Genomic DNA, 19,536 nt, shown 5'->3' with positions numbered 1-19,536 from the left:
CCAGGGATAGAAAAAGTGGGTTAAATGTGAAAAAGGGAGCTTGTCGTCTGTGAATTTCATCACTTACCTAAATTGCGTGTTTTGGATTAGGAGCTTGGTTGAAGATGGAGTACAGAACTTGGATTAAATGTAGACTAAAAACGAGGATCAAGTTTAAGGTTATGGGTTTTGGAGTGAATGATGTTTCATGTGCAACACACACAGACTTTCCCAGCAGCGTCACTATATCTCCTGAATCACCTGCCCAGCACTGTGCAGCCCGTTCCCCAGTGAGTTAGAGCCTAATATCTGCTTCATGGAGCTCTCCTACTGAGAGCTGCTTGTAGCACATCAAGGACTGAGGTTTGATGTTAGAGGATGAGTAATGAGGCAGCATGATTTTGCTCTGCTCCACTGTAATGAATAACGGTGTCCTTCTATGGGGGTGTGTGCTCGCTTTGGAAGCAGCGATTATTTTAAATCAACAGCAAGCAGCAGGAGGTTCTCATCCGGCAGCCAAAAAGATGTTCGTTTGATTCACGATGTGCGAAGAGTGAGAAAATGTTCAAGGGAGAGCGCAAAAGCAGGTAAAACTTCACTAATCTCCTCAAGAGTTAAGAGGCATTTCGAACATTTCGCTGCAGCCCAGGTTTAGGGAAATAGTTTTCCTTTTGTGAAATGAAAAATGTTAAATAAAGTTGATTTTGTGTAATAAAAAGGGTTCGTGTTTGCAGAGTTTACTGAACATGAAAGGCAAATGCGAGCTGGCAAACCCTGAGCCTCTGCAGTGGTCACATGCTTGATGTACGACATCAGAAAAGAGAGAAATCAAATGAGTGTGAGCAAATGCCTACACTGCATGTGTGTGTGTCTGATTAGAAAAAAATTAGATTACATTAGACTTCAATGATGCCTATGGGGACGGGGAAAGTTAATTAAGAAGAAAATAAATGAATGGAATGCGGAAAAACATGGATTCCAGCACTAACAGGATGTGCCAGAGTAATTGCAAAGCATAAATCAATGCATCAGGAGTTCAGGCTGGGAGTGTGGTTTCCCATCAGTACGTGCCAGTTTGTGTACTGTGTGTGTGTGTTTGCAGAAGCTACCTGATGTTCTGCAGCCGTAGATCTCAAAGCGCATACAGATGCCCTGTTCCCAGGACATGGGGCGGATACGAATGTACCGAGCCAGAGTCTGTTTGGGGAGGAAGGCGCGGACTTCGTCTGTTGGGTTGTGGTTCCCCTGAAAGATCTGAAAATAAAAAGAAAAACCGATAAGAGCTGCCGGTGCTTTGTCATTCCTACTGTTACTGGTACAACTGTTAATAACTGCTACTTGCACCACGACTTCTGCTCGTACTGCTTCTACTGTGGCAACAAAAACAACTTTCATCACTGGTGATGCTGAAGCTATCGCCTATATTCCTGCTAATACTGCTGCTGATAGTACAGCAGCAACCATTACTGTCTCTGCTACTGTAAGCACTGCTTCTACTGCCGCAAGACACTATTAATATGACTGCTGAAACAGAATGGTGCATTGATTCTACATGCATAGCTGCACCAGCCACAGCCAAATTTGTTGCAGCATATGACGACAAAGACCTTTATGCACTGAGCCTTCAGTGTGTTTTTTGCATGACTGTAGTCTGCGGTGTATTAATTTAGTGATGAGAATCACTGAAATACAGATTGAATACAGTCGAGTACTTGAGACGGCATCATTTGTTTGATAGCGTTCATACTGTAGCAGCACTTTTATAAACATGCTGGTTAACCGTCTGAACTCCAAAACCTGCTGGCAGGTGTGAAAGACGTTATCGTAAAATAATCACCAAAGAAAGACACCATTCAGAAACAGGAAAAACAGAAAACAGCAGAAAAGCTGTGTGTGACTCTGCTCCAATCAACGGTCAAGTCACCAAAATACTTTACAGGCGACATGGATGAAAACAAATCAAAAACACACGTAGTAAAATATCTATAGAGCTGTTATTTTCTTCAGGATTGGGGACACCTGGGGGCGGATGAAAAAATGTTGTACATGTTGATTCCAGGCTTAACTTTATTATGTAAAATAAACAAAGAAATTTCACTTTCCTCTTTTTTTCTTTTAAATGATTGACGGCGTTATAACTGCGTCATACTGCACACAATATATTTTTGAGTTCTGCATAGGGATTGTTGTACTGTGTCCAAGGAGGGCTTTATATTTATATGTAAGTGAAGAATGAGCCCCACAGTGAGAATGAAATAAAGCAGAAGCAGAAAACCTCCATAAACTGCTTGAAGTTCAGAGGGTTAACGTCAGTCTCTAAAAGTTGCCAGTTTATCTCTGCACCAACTGAGACAATCTCCAGTGCAATAGTGTCCCTTCCAAGAAATTAATTCTGCTCACGCTGAGAGAAGTGGGATGTAAAGCAGACCTTCAGCACACACTTCAGTCAAGGCTCAGCTTAGGCTTGCAGCCAAACGCTGTTAGCCTTGGAAAACATTGATTCAGCCATCCTCCTCGCTGATTAGAATGCAGAGTCCTTCATTACTCGTCGATATTAGGTAGATGAACATTGTTACAGCACAAAATGACTCATCATTACCTTCTGCTTCGAGCCCTCCTTCACGGTCACCCAGTCCTCTCCGTTGGAGCTCAGGTCCACTTTGTACGAGCGGACGTAGTAGTGCTTCTTGGTCTCTTTCGATATGGCCCCCTGAGTCCCGACGGCTGTGACGAACCGGAGAAAGCCCAAGTCCACCTGGAAGCACAAGTAATTAAAAGGACGGGTCAATGGCAAAACTCCAGACGGGACTAAATCGGAGGTAGTGGAGGCAGTCACATGAATTACAAATACAATAGCACAGGACATCACACGCCTACTTAATTGTCACTTTACTACACTGTTTACTGAGTGCACAAAGCTGAGGTGAAGTGTTCTCTTTGGAAAAAGCCTGAAACCTTAAGATGCAGCATACCTGAACAGGGGAACCCTCGGTGTTGTTATGGAGTGTTCAGTTGTACCTTATGCATAGCTGTCTGTCATTTTTGTGTGGTACTGTGCATAAAGGTGATTAACAGTGCTGTGAAAAATCATCAATATAGTCAAAACCAGTGAAGAGTTCATGAGCCAAACCAGACAACTCAATCCTCACAAACCTTCAGGAAACCCACGTTTCCATCGTCTACCTCAGACAATATCAATCAAACTTAAGTTATCTCTATTTTTGTCATTTCTACTGAGTCTAATCCACTCAGCTTCAGTTTGATTGATTTTTATCTCAAACAAACAACAAAACAATATTTTTTCTGAAAATCTACAAAAATGCAGTTATCTGTTTTTGCAAATGAACTCTTCAAATAACTAAATAGTATCTGACTGCGGGGGTATTTCTAAAGTTGAGAGGTTGTACTCAGAGTAGTTCAAGATGACAAAATGGAAAATATGTGATTAAAAAATGTTTCCATGTATTTAGTGAACTGTAACACCGAAGCAGCAACAGTTAGCGGCGAGAAAGCAGCGACAACAGCAACCTGTTAGCTTCAAGTCATATAAAACTGAATTTTGGATAAAAAGTCTAAAATCTTTATGCATTAGCTAAACAATTTTTGAAAAGTAATGAATACATGGTTGAATAAAATGGACATGCCTAAAACAAGCCAAACAGCTGACATTGGTAGCTGACTGAAGAAAAGCCAACAGCTTGGCCCATAAATAGCTAAATGTAAAAGGAAAGTGTGAAAATCGTTAGGTGATGGTGAAAATTATCGAAATAACTGAATAAATTGGCCAAATGTTGTAAATAATGGTGTGAATAGTTAGTTAACAAAACCTTGGGTTCTTATTCTAAAAGTTAGAACAAGAGTTAAAAGTTAAAAACAGTTCACTAAAAGGAATGAAAGAATGATTTTAAGAGCTGAAAGTTTGGAATTAAAGTTTAAATTGTTGTGTAATAGCTCGACAGTTATTGAAAAGTCTATATGAATAAATAGTTAATTAGAACAGACAGACCGAGACAGTTGTGGATAAACGGCTAAAATCAGCAGGTAGCTGCTGCAGACACTAAAGATGATGTACATAGATAAATAATTTGGCCAAATTTATAACCAAAGGCATATAGTTTTAAGATATTTAGGTAATTTGTTGCTGAAATAGTTAGCTATCAAGACCTCAGTTAGCTGAAAGTTAAAATAAAAAAAGTAAAACAGTTAGCTGACAGTAAAAAAAGCTAAATAAACTGACCAAATCTATTGCAATGAATGTTTGAAACGCAAAGCTGATAGACTTTGAAATATATAGCGAGGAGAAAGGAGTAACGTTGTGGTATTTAGTGGTTAAAATATTTCACCATATGAACCTCAGTTAGCTAAAAGTTGAAATTTACGCTGAAGTAAATGGCAGAAAAGTTAATCGCATCAGCAAAGTGGATGTAATACTTTCCTAAAATTGAATGTCTACTGAATGGGATAAAAACAGATTTTTCATGTAGTTTAAAAGTACAGGGTACACCAGAGACAATGAGAAGTTGGAAACAACTGCCCCGAACAATTAAAGAAGTGGATTTTTGAGAGAAAAGCCTCATGGAGACAACAGATGACGTCCCCTCTTACAACAATTACTGTCAAAGAGCACTTAAGCAATGAAATGAAAGGCTGCAGTTCCAAAAGTTGAGTCCTGATCTAACCCCAGTGTGTTCAAGCAGAATGCTGTTGTTGTTTCAGGCACATCTTAAAGTGTCACATTGAGTATCTGCATCAAAAGAAAGCAACTTCTAAAGATGAAAAGATGCATTTTCTGGATTTTTCTTTTTTCATGAACGTTACAAACAAAACACAATTTGAAAGTTAAAGCGTGGCACCAACTTTATTCACTCAGACATCGTCTGCATCAAAAATGCAGACCGTCCTGTGCCATGTTTCACTTGAAGCACACGAGAAACAAGGGCTCAGATCTCATTAATTATACTGTGATCCGTCCATAAGTAGACAGTGAAAAATCAGAGCAGGACGCTGGAGAGATGAGAACCCCCGTCTGTTAACACAGCCCCCCTCTGCCACAGGACCAAGACCTTTACAGAAACATAATGCAGTCGTTATAATCTATATGCTGCAGGTGATGAAGACTAAATCATTATTGAGAATATCCACTTAAACAGGTGAAACGAGGCGCTGACACATCACGTTACTGCACTTATATTACTCGTGTAGTGATTTCTGATTATCAGTTTAATATGAAAAGACATAAATCCGAACATGAACGTTGCTCACAAACAGTTTCTTTTATCATTACTTTCATGTTTTGCGGTTTGATTTGATTAATGTGTGCATGCACTGTGTGTCTGTGCCTCCCTATTATTATCAACAAAGCCGTCTTTCCCTGCAGAGGAACGGAGGGCGACATGTGATTTAGGTCATGCGTTTAATTCAGACGGGTTGAGTCGAGGATTCGCTGAAGTTTAAGTCCTCAGGCTGCTGATCCGACAAGGATGTCCGAGAGTGTGTGGTCTGAGATACTGAAGAGTGTGTGTGACATCATTTACAGCATGTATGTGTGTGTGTGTGTGAACCAGCTCAGCACCAATTTTACGGTTGTCCACCCGCATCACTAATAACTAGTGTGTGACCTGTAGTTTGTGTGTGTGTGTTTGTAGCCCTCGAGGTTAAGAAGCCGTGTCAACGCAGCAGCCGATTTATGAAACTAAATATATAACTGAACCAAAGGAGGAATTTGTAGTCGGGGAGAACGTTGTCCTCACGTTTTAAAATCAGATTTTTGTAACCGTTGCCTCCACACAGCAAAAATTCTGACTTTTGGTCCAAGAAGCGACACAACCCTAAAGGTAAAGACTGTCAGCTTGAGGGGAAATCCTACAAACAGTACTCAGGGCGAAAAAAAACATTCATTTTATATTTTTACTTACAATAAATATCCTAAAAAGACACTTGAATTGATTATGGGCCCAAAATGACAGTAAAGTCCAGTGGTACATGTGGCAAAGACGCAAAGCAACATCATTAAGTTTATACAATATACAGTCGGCTGCACATTGACTAAATGTATTAAATATTCTGTTAATTGCTCAAATTAGCATAAAATTAAATCACATGGGTTAAAGTATTTTCATGATAAAGCACTAACTCCAGCTCTACACAGTTAATACACTCACATTTTAGATTAAATGACTCCTTTTTGATATATTATCCAACATCCTCATCATTTTGTTCTACTTTATTGAGGAAGATTGATTTTTTTTATCTGTGTTTCCAAGTTTAATGCAAAACTTGGTTTGATGACACAGAAGACGTGACGTCAAAGTTTTTGTGAATAATACCAGAGAGAATATTAAAAGTCTTTAATTAAACCTATATGGTAAAAAAAAGAAGTAGTTTTGTAGATGTCAGAAGGCTTATTCTTTCTGTAACACAACAAAATATAATTACCTTCTTCGCTTGGAGCATGAACCTAAAAACTGTCTAGCTCCCATGTGTTCTTTTTATGTTGTGTCCGGAGCCTAGTCTCGTAGTCTGGAGCTGCATATTTCTCACAACAAAAACAAACATGATCAATGAAAACATAAAATACAGACTAAAAAGGAGCACAGCTGCTGCAGCCAAAGCAGGAAGAAAAGCTGGGAAAAAATGTGCAAAGTGTTAATGGGATTAATAATAACACTGCTCCATCATTAAGGCACAAGTAGATCTAATTAGAATCAGGCTACAATTATGTATTTCATTAAACGTGTTGCTTCTATGGAGCCTATTCTTACGGCATGTAGGACGAGTTCAGCCTGATTCTTCTCGCAGCAGATACATTGAACAGCAAGTAAAGCACAAATGTAAAAACATAAATCAAAGCCATGAGTAGGATTACTGCAAATCTTATGAGGTCAACAAGCAGAAGACTTTAGCGCTTTAATCAGTCTCTGTTTTCATGATTATATCACTATAGAAAGGCCTGTAGAGCAATAAAATGGCTTTAAAATTCCTTGCAGGGGGAAAAAATAAAGCGAGTAAGACTGGAGCTCCATCCACTGAAGGAAGTGAGCCGCAACTATAGTCCTGAAAACTCAGAATTAAACCTCAAGTTAACTCGATAACCCCAAATCCTGCTTCATCGTACAGACCTGCCTTCAGTGGCTTCACAGCACACATGAGACGCATTCATTCAACTGATTGCTAATGTAGTTCAAATTAATTTCATCTGATTTAACTAATTCTCTTGGGTGCCTTGGAATAATAGCAGAGCAGCATTTACGTCTTATGCCAATGATTTATAATCAGAGAAAGCCTGACATTTAGCTGGTTTATCCAAAAACACAAACCAGTCATGTAGAAGTTTTTTTTTTTACGATGCACTGATTTTAAGACTTTAACTGGACCTGTACAGCTGTTTACCAAAAGACCAAGTATTTACAAAGACTGGTGCAAAGTCAACACAGCCTGAAGACATGAAGTTTGTAGAAAGGATATAATTCACAACTGGTACAAGCTTTGAACCTGTTGACTTAAACGAAGCCCCACAGAAGTCAAAAGTGCTGTAAAAGTTCACTCCAAATCCATTTACAGTTTTTGTTTTCTGACAGTTAAATTGCTAAAAACTCTTTGTACATGCATGTAAAACACGGTGATTCGCTGTCACAACTTAAATTAAGTCCCATTCGACTGATGCCCGAGGACAGCTTCTCGGTTTGATTGTGCGACTAGACTCACTAAACTTATTGTCTCGTGTCTGATTGAGTTAGAACATCCGGTAGAGTAAACAAACTCAAGTCTCGGGACAAGACGCCCTAAAAATAGAAAAGACCTCCAATTGGAGATGATTTAATTTATTTTTACACAGATTGGACCAAAGGGGTCACATAGCATATTATGTCTTTTTCTTTTTATTAATTAAATGTGATCATCATCGTTTTTTTTCCCAGCAGTTTTACTTGTTCAAAGGAATTCTTAAAATAACCAAGTCGAAGTTAAATTCCACAGACTTTATCAAACCTCGTGGTAATACTTCTGATCTAAAGGCTAAAAAACAGATAAAGACTTTTTTTTTTATATCTCAAAGCAGCATCCAGTAACAGTCGAAGTGCTTAAAAAGAAAACGATGGAAAAAAAAGATTAAACCGTGATAGTTATCATCAAAGAGAGAATCAGCGATAACAGAACGCCTTAAAGTGGTCTCTACACTGTCCACAAATACTCAGGCTTATCTAAAATTAAGAATACTTCAGCAGCGTTACACGTACAGGGAGATAGAATTAAGTGCGTATTAAACGAGCTGACACTCCATTTGACTTCCTCTTCATTCCATTTAAACTAAATTGCTTGTTTGTTGAGTTTGGAAATTATCGGTTGCATACCGAGACGCGCTCAACGCTTCAGCATGTGGGATGCCTGTAATATATGGTGTGTAATTATATTACCATAGAGACGTTGCTGCTGTGATGGTTGTGCATGGGAAGGCCCCAGAGGCCGGGATTTGACTTCTCCCACCGTTGCTTTTTCAGGACCGGAGCAGAAAATAGCTTCCCGCAGGTCTGTGTGGGCTCTGTGACTGACAGGGAGACCCCTGGGAACCCATGTTTCGTGGGATCTCTCACCGGCGCTCCCAGCTCTGTTCTCATCTCGATTCCCACGAGATGCAACCCCCCCATGTGTACACGACGCACACTGTATGCGACAAAGAGGCTGTACACAGCGAGGTTTGTTGTGAAATGACATAAACAAGCTACTAGATCGGTTCTGTTGTTCAGTAAAACATCGAGAGCTGGCTTAAGCAGAAAACGCTTAATAATAGCAATTTAAAATGCACTTTACAAGCAAAAGTCATCTTAAAACAGTTTATTGTTGCTTTAATAGAGAATTTAATTTACCACCCTGGAGTTTGTAACACTTTGCTAAACTGCATTTCACAGTCCTCTGTTTGTAGAGTGGCTGTTTGGCGTTACTGAACAATGAGGTGAGAAGAAATCAGAAGACACATGATGTAGTTTCTGCACTGAAAGCAGCAAATAAATCAGAATACTACAAAAGCAAAGACGCTGTTCCAGTAAAGAGACGAGGTGATTCCAGGGACTGAGCAGGTTAAAGGTGAGGTCACGGAAAGTCACATCAGAGAATAAATTCTTGGTGCTGGGAATGGAACGAAGAGCTGGATACTCATTTTACAGAAAATCAAATTGTTTTGGGGACTGATCTCATGTAAACATTCTCTTCATTTCAGCTTTTACTTGTCTTATGTGAATACTTTAGATTTTTTGTTTCTTCTACAGAGTTGGTCAAACAAAAGGATCAGCTTTGAGGGCACTTTTTATCATCTAAAGAATGAACCGATCAAATGAAAACAGGCCTCTGATGCTGACTGTTGACCGTCTACTAGTGTTTTAAATTATGTAGTATTTGAAAACAAAGCTTGAGGGATTCCACTTTCACATTTGAAATCTGAAATATAACATAGAAAATGTTAAAAAAAATATGTTAGAGATGCATTTTAAGAAGCATTTTTTCTCTTTACTGATACAGTTTTGGGTAAATTCATATTCTTCATTTCTTGTAATTTACTGAGACAACTAAACGTGGAACTTCTTCAAGATTCAGTAAAATAGATTTGATGGTGTTGCTCCATGTTGGCCTATTCAGGTTGGATCCAGTACGTGCATGTACCTTCGTGTACTTAGAGGTGTAACAGGAAAAGCTTTTACAATAATCCTTCAGCCAGTCGATACACGTTTTCTGCAGCGGCTGGCGCTCGCAGCTCCGTTCTCCAGACTTCGTCCATCAAGTGACTGAGGGTAATTGCTCTTCCATCTTCTAATTACTCAACACTTGGCAGTGCCTACCATTTATGCCACAGAAAACAGTCACACTTAGAGCTTTTTAATGAAGGGAACAAAATGCAGGAAGGGGACATAACTCAGTCGAAGTGTGGCTAAATGAGATTGAACAGAAACGCTGCTACTTCCTGCCAAAACAGGATACTGCTTTAGCAGTGATAGTAAAAGAAAGAGCCTCAATTAGTCCATTCTCATCTGAGGTTTTTGTGTTTACAGAGAAGAGTGCAGGACTCCGGGGATGCAGCCGATTGCATGCTAAGAGAAAAAGTTTGCTTTATGACTTAAAACAAAAGAATTTTATGGTTGGCACTCGAGGAAAACTGGATGACTGACAGTGTTTCTACAGCATCATGTTGGGCTGATAATCAGACTCCACTGCTAATTTATTGTATTTCATTCATTCAACATGAGATTTTGTCCGTATTAGCTGATTACTTGCATGAAGAAACATATTTGTCCCACAAACTTCTGTTGATAAAGAAGTTGTGGGAGTTAGTTAGCAGTTAAATCAGCTTGACAACAGCTGGTACATGTGCATCCATCTTGTCCATGCTTGTGGCTATTCTTCATGGACGGAGCTGCAGGTAGTTCGTTATGTAGGAAGATAATCCTCATTCTCTATCTTCAGCACTGAGATCTGTTTGACTGATCGTTTCCGTAGACGGTTGTCTACTTGTGAAAAAGTGGGACGTCTCCAAGAATTAGTAGCCTTGAGGTATTCATCCACAAGGCAGACTGATTAGACACCCCTGCCTCCTAAAAATCACATTACCACAGTGCTAACTGCATTAGCCTGATGTTTATTGAAACGGATGACACCAGACAAGCAAGTTTCATGAGTCTGCTAAGTGAGCTCATTGCGCCTTGGATTGTCAGAAATATTGGAAATATTATTCAAACGTCCAAACACAGCATGCATTTGAAAATAGTTTCCCAGACTTGTTTCAAACTTGCTGAAATGTAGTTTAAGTCTATTTGGAAGATCAACTTTTATGTGATTATGTTTCTAAGAGATTTTTGGAAACACTGGAAACTTTGAAAACCCGAAACATAAACAACACGAAAAGTAAAATACTTCCTTTTGTGTTCTTCAGGTAAATTTGCAAAATGCAAATTGGAAAACCTTGTTTCCTAAAAAGCAACTATCATGAGTCTGTTATTTGAGTTTCATGCTGAAGGAAGTCAGTTTCAAGTGATATCTGTCAGAAAATGCCAGACAAATACATTTAAATATCTAATATACGGTCAGTAAAACTCACTAAATTGCTGTGACTTGCAGAAAACAAGGTTGAATTCTTGTTGGACGATCAACTTTTAAGATGATTGTGTTTCTGCAGAGTGACTTTTAGAACCACTGGGTCTTTAAAATCTCATTACAGAAATTTTAAACGACGCCTTGGCATTGATGAAAAAGAAGAAATGCTGTTCTTGTTTCTGCCTCAAGGTTTCCATCCAGAACAAAATAACAGACTAATTGGATCTGCTGGGTTTTGGGCATCACTGTCTTCGATGAATGACATGACTTGTGTCTCATAACCTTCTTTTGCCCGTTCATTAAGTTAGATTTATGATTAGCATGATCACAACATGCTTAAACTAAACTTCAACACATCTCCATGTTATTAGGTCTGATTTGTGCTGATCTTGAGCTCTCAACTCTGGGTTAATGATATTTCCCAGGTCTGGAAGTTTCGGCGTGGATTTCCCCCCAGAGGTCTGCTCTTTAACGTTCTCTGGAGGATCTTTTGTCTTTCAGTTCCCCTCCTGCCTCCGACAACACACCTCGCTCACAGGAGACCTAAATGTGTTCTCCAGATGCAGCCACTGAGCTCTTCCTGGTGGCGTCAAAGAGATCCTGAAGACAAACGGCAGGGTGTCTATAAATACCTGAAGCCAGGGGAAGGAAGCCTTTCCTGGGCTTACATCACTGTTCCCAATAACAAGTCAATTTACTACAGCTTGTAAAGATGCATCCACCAACCAGTTTGATGCCACATTTGTGCAAAAGAAGCTTGAATGCTGCAATTTTCTGGATGCTGTTGAAGCAAGTAATTGTCTTTGAATTTGCTTGAAACTTGTTTTTATCATTCGACTGCTGCACCAGTAAACTTGTCGTATTTCTAGCGAGCATTGCAGTTAATACCTCCTTCAGTAAAAATGCAGTTTGCAGATGTGAGGGGAGAGAGAGGGGATTTTCCCGCTTAATTGGAAATATCCAGAATTCTGATGAAATGAGTCACCACGCTGCGAAATATGATTACAGATTTATCATAAAGATAGATAATGAGCTCATTGTCTGCCGCCAACCAAATTACCACCGGGTGACATCACCCCCCCGACAACATTATGAATAGCAACCTGAAAATAGTATCAATAAAATATAAATGCCTTTAAATGAATAATAGAGGAGTTCTCAGTGGAAGAGGCGAGCATGCAAGAATTAACTAAGTCATAATTTTCTTCTCAAGTAAGATGAATCGAAAGCCGTGAGGCAAACCATGCTGCGCGGAGCTGGCTACGCACCACACTTAATCAAATAAAATGGAAAATTCTCTTCAAAAAAACCACCAGTCATAACTCAAATGCCTCACGGAGTCAGGTTCGGGGGTTGCGAGCAACAGTGCTGGTTGGGAGGCTATAAATCACAGTGACAGGGGGATGGTCTGGTGTTCCTTCAGGAGCGACTGCCAACAAAGCTCCACTTGAACAACAGAAGGACGCACACATGCATAGTAAAGCCGTCTTCACGCAGAAAAAAAAGCTTCTGGATTCGGAGCTGCAGGCGCGAACGTGTGACCGAGAGGTTGCTGATGAAAACTCGTGAGGATTGTCGTCACCTCCTGTGGCGTCTGCAGTCGGTGTGTCCTGATGGGAAACACTGGAGCTGTTCAGTGGCCGTCTGCAGACAGAAGTCCTCCAGGTGTTTTAATTCATACAGTATGAGAGATTAGCATGAAGGTTTTGCGGTTGCTTTGATCTAAATAGGAAAGTGGAGAAAGTCTGAAGCTTTAGCAGGTTTTTATTTGCAGTCCTGAGGCACTAAAAGCAAGAAAATCTGAATGAATCGTTGTGATATCTGCACTGAGGGGTGTTTGGTTTGATAAAGGTGTATTGGAACAGGGCAAGGACACATTAGTGCGCATGTTGTCTCGTCAGTACGGGTTTATAAAAGTTGCCCCTTTACCATGAAAGTAACGGCCAAAGCTCATCCACATGTTAACTGTGTGGAAGTTAGTTTGTGATCATTTCTTGATCGACACTGAAGGCACTTCTGCATTAACTCGAGGGGGCAAAATAAAGTTTTATTAAAATGTAGCTGTAGGATGTAAAAGGTTTAATAAAATTAGCAAACCTGGAGCAAGGTGGTGCCTTCGATAAAATATAATTATAATGCAACATGGACCCAAAGTGAGGAGGAAAGAAGTGGTCGACGGGGACTCAAGGTTATTTTTAGTGCAGCTTAAACTGGTCACGATAAAGAGAAAATGAAAACGCATCGGCGAGTTTGTAATAAGACAGTGCAAATAAATAAAGTCCTATATACACATGCATAGAGGAACAAATGCACCCACTGTCCACCGTGTCTCCACAGGTACAGTCCACACTGCAGATTACAAATGGTAGCTTTGTGCTATTTTGCCCAGAGGTGCAGAAACAAACCAGGACTCTTCTGGAAGGATACTATTAATAATGTCACTGACCCACAGCGGACCATAGGATCTGGGGCTCAACTTTGCCCAGGTTTAATCCAGCTTTCTCTGCACCTGAGCTCAGACCTGCTTGTTTTTATCTGACTTTACAGACTTCAGCCACATGCATTCAAAGGACCTCCTCCTACACTTTTCTAGCGGTTTATCCATGTTCTGAAGTGTCCGTGGGCAAGACGCTGAACCTGAAATTGCTCCAGATGGCAGGCAGCACCTTGCATGGGCAGCTTTGTCGCCACTGGTGTATGAATGTGTGTTAATGAGAAACACATTGTAAAGAGCTTTGAGCACCACTCAAAGTAGAAAGGCCTTATATAATTGCAGACCATTTAACATTTACCAGTTTAAAACAGTGTGAAGAACCGAGTTAAGGTCTGTACCACGAGTGGACCTTTTTGAAAAACTGCTGACATTTCTCATTGTGCCTGCATTTTGTTTTGTCCTTTACATACAGTAAATAAAGGCATTTCAAACACAAACTCATGCATAAAAAAATCCCCAGAATGCAGTAAATAAATGTTTGATGCTCCAGTGGGTGGACCACCTCCAATGTTTAAATAAAATCCACGTTTCTAAGCGCATATAGAAACAACAGAAACTTTACAACAAGAGGAGCAACGAGCTGGTGCTAAGTCACTGTTCATTCATTCTCATTGAACTCCACAGATTTGGTAACACATCTTTTAAATACAAAAATTTCAAGGATATAGCAGAATATTGTTTAACAAAACCTACAATCTCCAGGGCTGTACAGCTTCATTTCCATTTAATCCGTTACTTCCAGGAGCCCCTTAAAAATCACTTCTTACCACACAGTAAAAACGATGAAACCTTTCATCAGGGAATCTCACAAACACTAAATATTTATGTGTATTCAGTGACCTTCAGGTAAACTCAGCGTCCCTCCTTTAAGCCATTAACCTCCATTAAAACAGGCTCCTTCATATCCTTCTAACCCAGAGGGCTCAGCTGTGAGCCGGTAGCCAAAAGACGTCCCCAGACAGACAATAGAGAGCCGCTCGCACTAATCCAGCAGCGCCGCCGTCTTCCTGTTCGGACCCCCACAGGAGGGAAGTGAGGGTCTGCTCTTATTGCGAGGGGCATTGTGAGTCTTCCTCTATGAGTTCCTGTCCTGGACAATGGGACAGCGCTGGACTGCAGTCACGCCTTAGTACAGTATCTGAGGGGGCGATCCCACCTACGACGGGGTTTTCTTTGGTCCAAACCATATGAGGAAAAACAGAACAATGTTTACGCTTTTCAAATCCCAATTATAAGCGAGGCTGCGCTAATAAGCACCTAAAGTTCTGCTGACCTGTGATTCTGTCCGATCTGATAGTTTAGTGCCGAGAGGAATACAAACAAATCAGATTGTAGTTCCTGTAATTTTAGCTAAACATGCATTCTTCTCCAGGGGCGTTCAAGAATGCAGGAAAGAAAAAACAAAAAGACTGAATTTGTTCTGACAAGCTGCTTTTCAAAAGTGATTTCTGCTTGTAAAAAGTGTTCTGCTTTACACTGTCCTTCAGCTTCTGTAATTAAAAAAAGAATTATGTTGTATTTAATTAAATCTTTAAGGTCAGAGCTGCATACATGAAAGATGCTGTACAAATAAAGCATTATTACATTAAAAAGACTTTTAAAAGAAAATTGTTTCAACTGGCGACAAATGAAGAAAGTTTATCCAGATCAGGTCAGCAAGTCGTATTCCTGCCACTGGTTTGAGTTTAATCATGTTATTCCTCTCAGATGAACATTGCTGGAACTTAATTTTAAGTTAAGTCAACTTTAAGTTTCCAGTTCTTCCAAGTTAAGAATTTGTTTAACCTGACCGTACAACGTAAGACGTGATTTTATCGTGTTGTCTTTACTCTGTAATCCTACTGACAGAGGATGGTTGCAGCAAAATATATTTGAGGAAATGTGAGAGAGATGCACAATATTAAAAGAGTAGTAGGTTTACTACTTTTCTACTACTTTACAACAAAAACACCAGTTTAAAAGGTACAAAATGGAATCTGAAGTTGCTAAAATCCACAAAAGTAAACCTCGTTCACCAGCTCAGGAAGATACTACGACTACAGCTCAAACACACTTTGTGTACTGAAAGTTTTGGACCTACAGACCAGATCTGTTTCACTATATGCTGCAAAAACCAGCAGAAATGTCGAGCTGTCAGTGTGACAAAGCTAGAAAACCAAATGCACTCTGGCCAACCTGTTCTCATTCCAACAGCATGAAATATGACAGTCACTTCCTTTTTGGTTAAGTTGATGAAAAGATCAGAGTTTGGGCTAAAATACATTCTTTCACAAGACTAGACGAACCTTGCAGAAAAGAAGTGACGGTGACAACATCAAATGGAACATCTGACTACAGATTCACAGCGTCTGTTTCCGACGTCCGTGGTTTTCTCAATCCAGCTATCCTGTGTGTTGAAGACTGATGCCAACTGTTGTGTTCAACTGTGATGCCAAGTGGTCCTGACAAAGCAAGAGTAAGTGAAGAGTCGGCAGTGAGCTCAGTCTCCCCTGTGTGTGAATATCTGAAAGTTGAATGTAGAGCAGCATCTGCCACAGAGCAACCAAACTGCAAGTGTCACATCTAAACGAAGGCGGCCACAACGTAAGAATAAACAAGACAAACATGCACACACATTATAAGTGCATATAGATGGAAATAAACATCTATTTTACAACGTTTCCATTTAATATTGGCACCTTGTTGGTTTTCCTTGCAAACAAAGCACCTCGCAGGCTATTTATGAGCTTCACAGCTCAACTGTTTGGTGTCATCTGAGCACTAATTGTGTTATTCTCACCAGTTTACGCTGAATTATATATAGAACAAGTGTTTCACAGTGCTAATGGAGTAAGTACAATATGCTGGAATGCAGTCTGAATGGAGTCAAACACAACGACAGCTCTGCCTTCTGAACCCTGTTCAGTGGTCACTTCAGCAAACTTGCTAAAAGACAAGAAATCCAACACCTTTCATTCCTACATTCAGTTATTGCAGGCTGCTATGTCAGATTTCTCAATGAAGACAAGAAATGTCAACTGTGCCGGAGAGGCAGGCTGCGATAAATAATGCAAGTAAGCTTATTTTTTTCTGTTCGGTGTCCCCGTAACGTGCAGAGAAACGGTGCAAATGAGTGAACAATATTCAGACCAGATGTGAGCGAGATCTCAGTGGTTCAAGTCAAGTTCGAATCGAGGAGCTCCGGTTTTCCCACCAGGAAATGAGGACACTTTCACTTTGAGATCAGACTCTGTGTGACATAACGTCAGTTCTTCAATTCGACTGTTTAACTTGAACAGAAGCATATTTTAGTAATGACTGTAAGGCTGGAATTCTCCAGTTCATGTGCAACTACTTCTAATAATTCCAATATGTATTTAATGTCATTTAAACCCAGAAGTGGCCTGTTATTGTTACTGAACCACACCGGCCCTTGTTGAAGCTTCTGATGTCACTAAATAAGAGTTCATGCGGTATTCCTGACCTGGATCCACTCCCTCATGGTGTCGTCTGAGGGCGTCCAGCCGTTTTCCTGGTAGTGGAGACGTGAGCGTTCAGGTGACCAGTTGGAGTTGTACTGGGAGGAGGCGCTGATCTGTTCTGAGGAAATTTCCCCCGACTCCATGCCCAGTGGCTCCATACAAGCAAATTCTGCAAAAGACACGAAGATTTTAGATAAAACATCTCAGGTGGAAATTAAGTTTTTCTGGCATCAAAAAAACCTCCAAAAAGGAGCAAATCATCAAACTACTGAGAGCTGTATGAATGGCAGTGTTCATAAATTACTATCAGGTCACAAAAGGGAAATGTTTGTTTGTCAAAGTCATATTAACTGTCCCTTTAATGTGAGTTTACAAATTGTATTATTCACATCATTAGCTGGATGAAGTGAATTTTGGCGTTTGGCTCTTTGTGCTGTCATTGCTAATGGCTGAATTTATCATTAACCAAAACAGAACTGGGCTCCTTGAGTTACACTCATAAATCTGCACTGGGAAAAGAAAAAAACCAAAAATAAAAACAGCTAATTCTGTCTCTGAGTCAGGCAGGAAAACAAGTGAGCAGCGTGATGACTGACGGTGTGAAGAGGAGTCAAGTCGAGGTCAATCCAAAGAGCTACAGTGGTGACGACACAACGCAACACACAAGTCTGTACAGGACATCAGGCAATTTAAAGGGCCTTACATAAAACACCAAAAGCACCGAGGTAATGCGTAAAATAAACATGAAGCAATATAAAGACGACATTTCAACACAATTAATAGCGTTTAACAGAGAAAAAAGTAAGAAAAATATTCAGAAGCCACAGATTTGGTTCAATGAAAAGTAGATAAACTGAAAAGTCTTCTGGGAGTTTGTTCCAGATTTGTGGTGCATAAGAACTAAAATGTTTGTGTTTGATTTTTGGGGACAGAAAGTCGAGCTGAGAAGGTTCAAGGTGAACCAGTGCAGTCACTGTCTGATCGGCTGATGTTTATATTCTGGTTTCTGCAAGAGAACTTGAAGTGGACCAAATAACTAAAGAGCCAAAAAACACCCATTTTTTCCCACATTTCTGTCGCGATATGAGATGTTTATAACTAGTTCACTTTGTAGACGTGATACGAGCGATTCCAGGAGACTCGGGTGAAGTAGTTTGTGTAGGGTGAGCAGTTCGGCTTTATCTCCGTGTCTGGAGATCTCTTCCTTATCGGTGAAGTCTGGATGGTTCATGAAGTAGCAACAGACCAGAACCCTATTCTGGCCCTAAACTATTCAGTGCTTTATAACCCAACAGCAATATTCTAAAATCAGTCCTTTGGCAGACAGGAAGTCGGTGTAAAGACCTCAAACTGGACCGATGTGATGCCCCTTTCTGGTCTGAGTGAGGACGCTGTCAGAGCAGTCGACTTGACTGAAGACAAATGCCTGGATGAGGTTTTCCAAAGTCCTGTAGAGACACACAACCTTTAATTCCTGATATATTCTCGACGCTGCCGAATCCTGACTCTGTAATTATTCTAATGTGGCTGCTGAGATTCATGTCCGAGTCCGGGATCGCACCAAGTCGGCATCCCACCAAAAACCAAAAACGAGTCAATGAATTTCACTTAAATCCATTTCTTTGAAAAACTACTCTTGCTTTGCTCCGGGCAGGGCCACGATTAGCAACGATCTAAACCCCCTCAGCCCTTCAATCAATTACTTTTTATGTAGTTTGTGAGTTATTTTGTTAAACTGTATTTTCCTACTATGCCCCATGTGCTTGGAGTCATCTGTAGAGAGATCTTAGATTAGAAACACTCATATCAATTAATACATTTAAGGGCATCATAATGGACATGATTGTTTTTCTTGAGAGGTCCACTGTGTTCTAATCGTTGTCCTTGTTGTTTTATTTGTATTTGTTGCATCTTAATATGTTGTGATTGGCTACTGCCTTGGCCAGGTCTCTCTTGTAAAAGAGATTTTGAATCTTCATGGGACTTCCTGGTTAAATAAAGGTTAAATAATCAAATAAAACTAATAAAACGTACGACAATCATGGAAAGTGGGAGGTGATATTGCTTATGTTCCCTTAAACAAAGCAAAATCCAAAGATAAATACACTGAGAATAACAGAAAACTGAGAAGTAATCCTCACATTTGGAAATCTGAATGTCGCCAGTGTCTACATTTGAGTTAAAATAAGCGATTAAGAATTAGCCAGCAATCAAATCTGCCAAGCCAAGCTTTATTTTTTATTTTTTTGGCGCTGCAGAAATCAGTCAATTAAACAATTAAGCGTATCATCACAAAAAACAAGACATGTCCTCTGATTTCAGCTTCTAAAAATGAGAGATTTGCTGCTTTTTCTTTGTCATTTATGGCAGCAAAGTGAATTAATTTGGGGTTTTAAATGTTGACTCCATAGATTTTACTAAACAGAAGCATCTTTAGATTAACTGATGGTGAAAATAATGTTTAATTGCCGCCCTGCTCTGTGTGCATGCTCGCACATCAACAGATATAAATACACGCTAACCCAC

General features: G+C 40.0%; 1 protein-coding gene across 1 annotated transcript in view; it reads right to left on the bottom strand.

Annotated features, from left to right (window-relative positions):
* LOC103366788 (neuropilin-1a-like) overlaps nt 1–19,536 on the bottom strand; it is a 109,460-nt gene that overhangs the window by 29,972 nt on the left and 59,952 nt on the right. Inside the window, exons 6-8 of the mRNA XM_008294610.1 lie at nt 17,013–17,179; nt 2,579–2,734; nt 1,089–1,233 (exon numbers count right to left, since the gene is read on the bottom strand). Coding sequence (XP_008292832.1) covers nt 1,089–1,233; nt 2,579–2,734; nt 17,013–17,179 — 468 coding nt within the window. The remainder of the gene's footprint in view (nt 1–1,088; nt 1,234–2,578; nt 2,735–17,012; nt 17,180–19,536) is intronic.

This window comes from Stegastes partitus, unplaced genomic scaffold, assembly GCF_000690725.1.
Source record: "Stegastes partitus isolate 25-593 unplaced genomic scaffold, Stegastes_partitus-1.0.2 Scaffold979, whole genome shotgun sequence".
NCBI classification, from domain to species: domain Eukaryota; kingdom Metazoa; phylum Chordata; class Actinopteri; family Pomacentridae; genus Stegastes; species Stegastes partitus.
The sequence above is the reverse complement of the archived record's forward strand: the minus strand, read 5'-3'. Positions and strand labels throughout refer to the sequence as shown.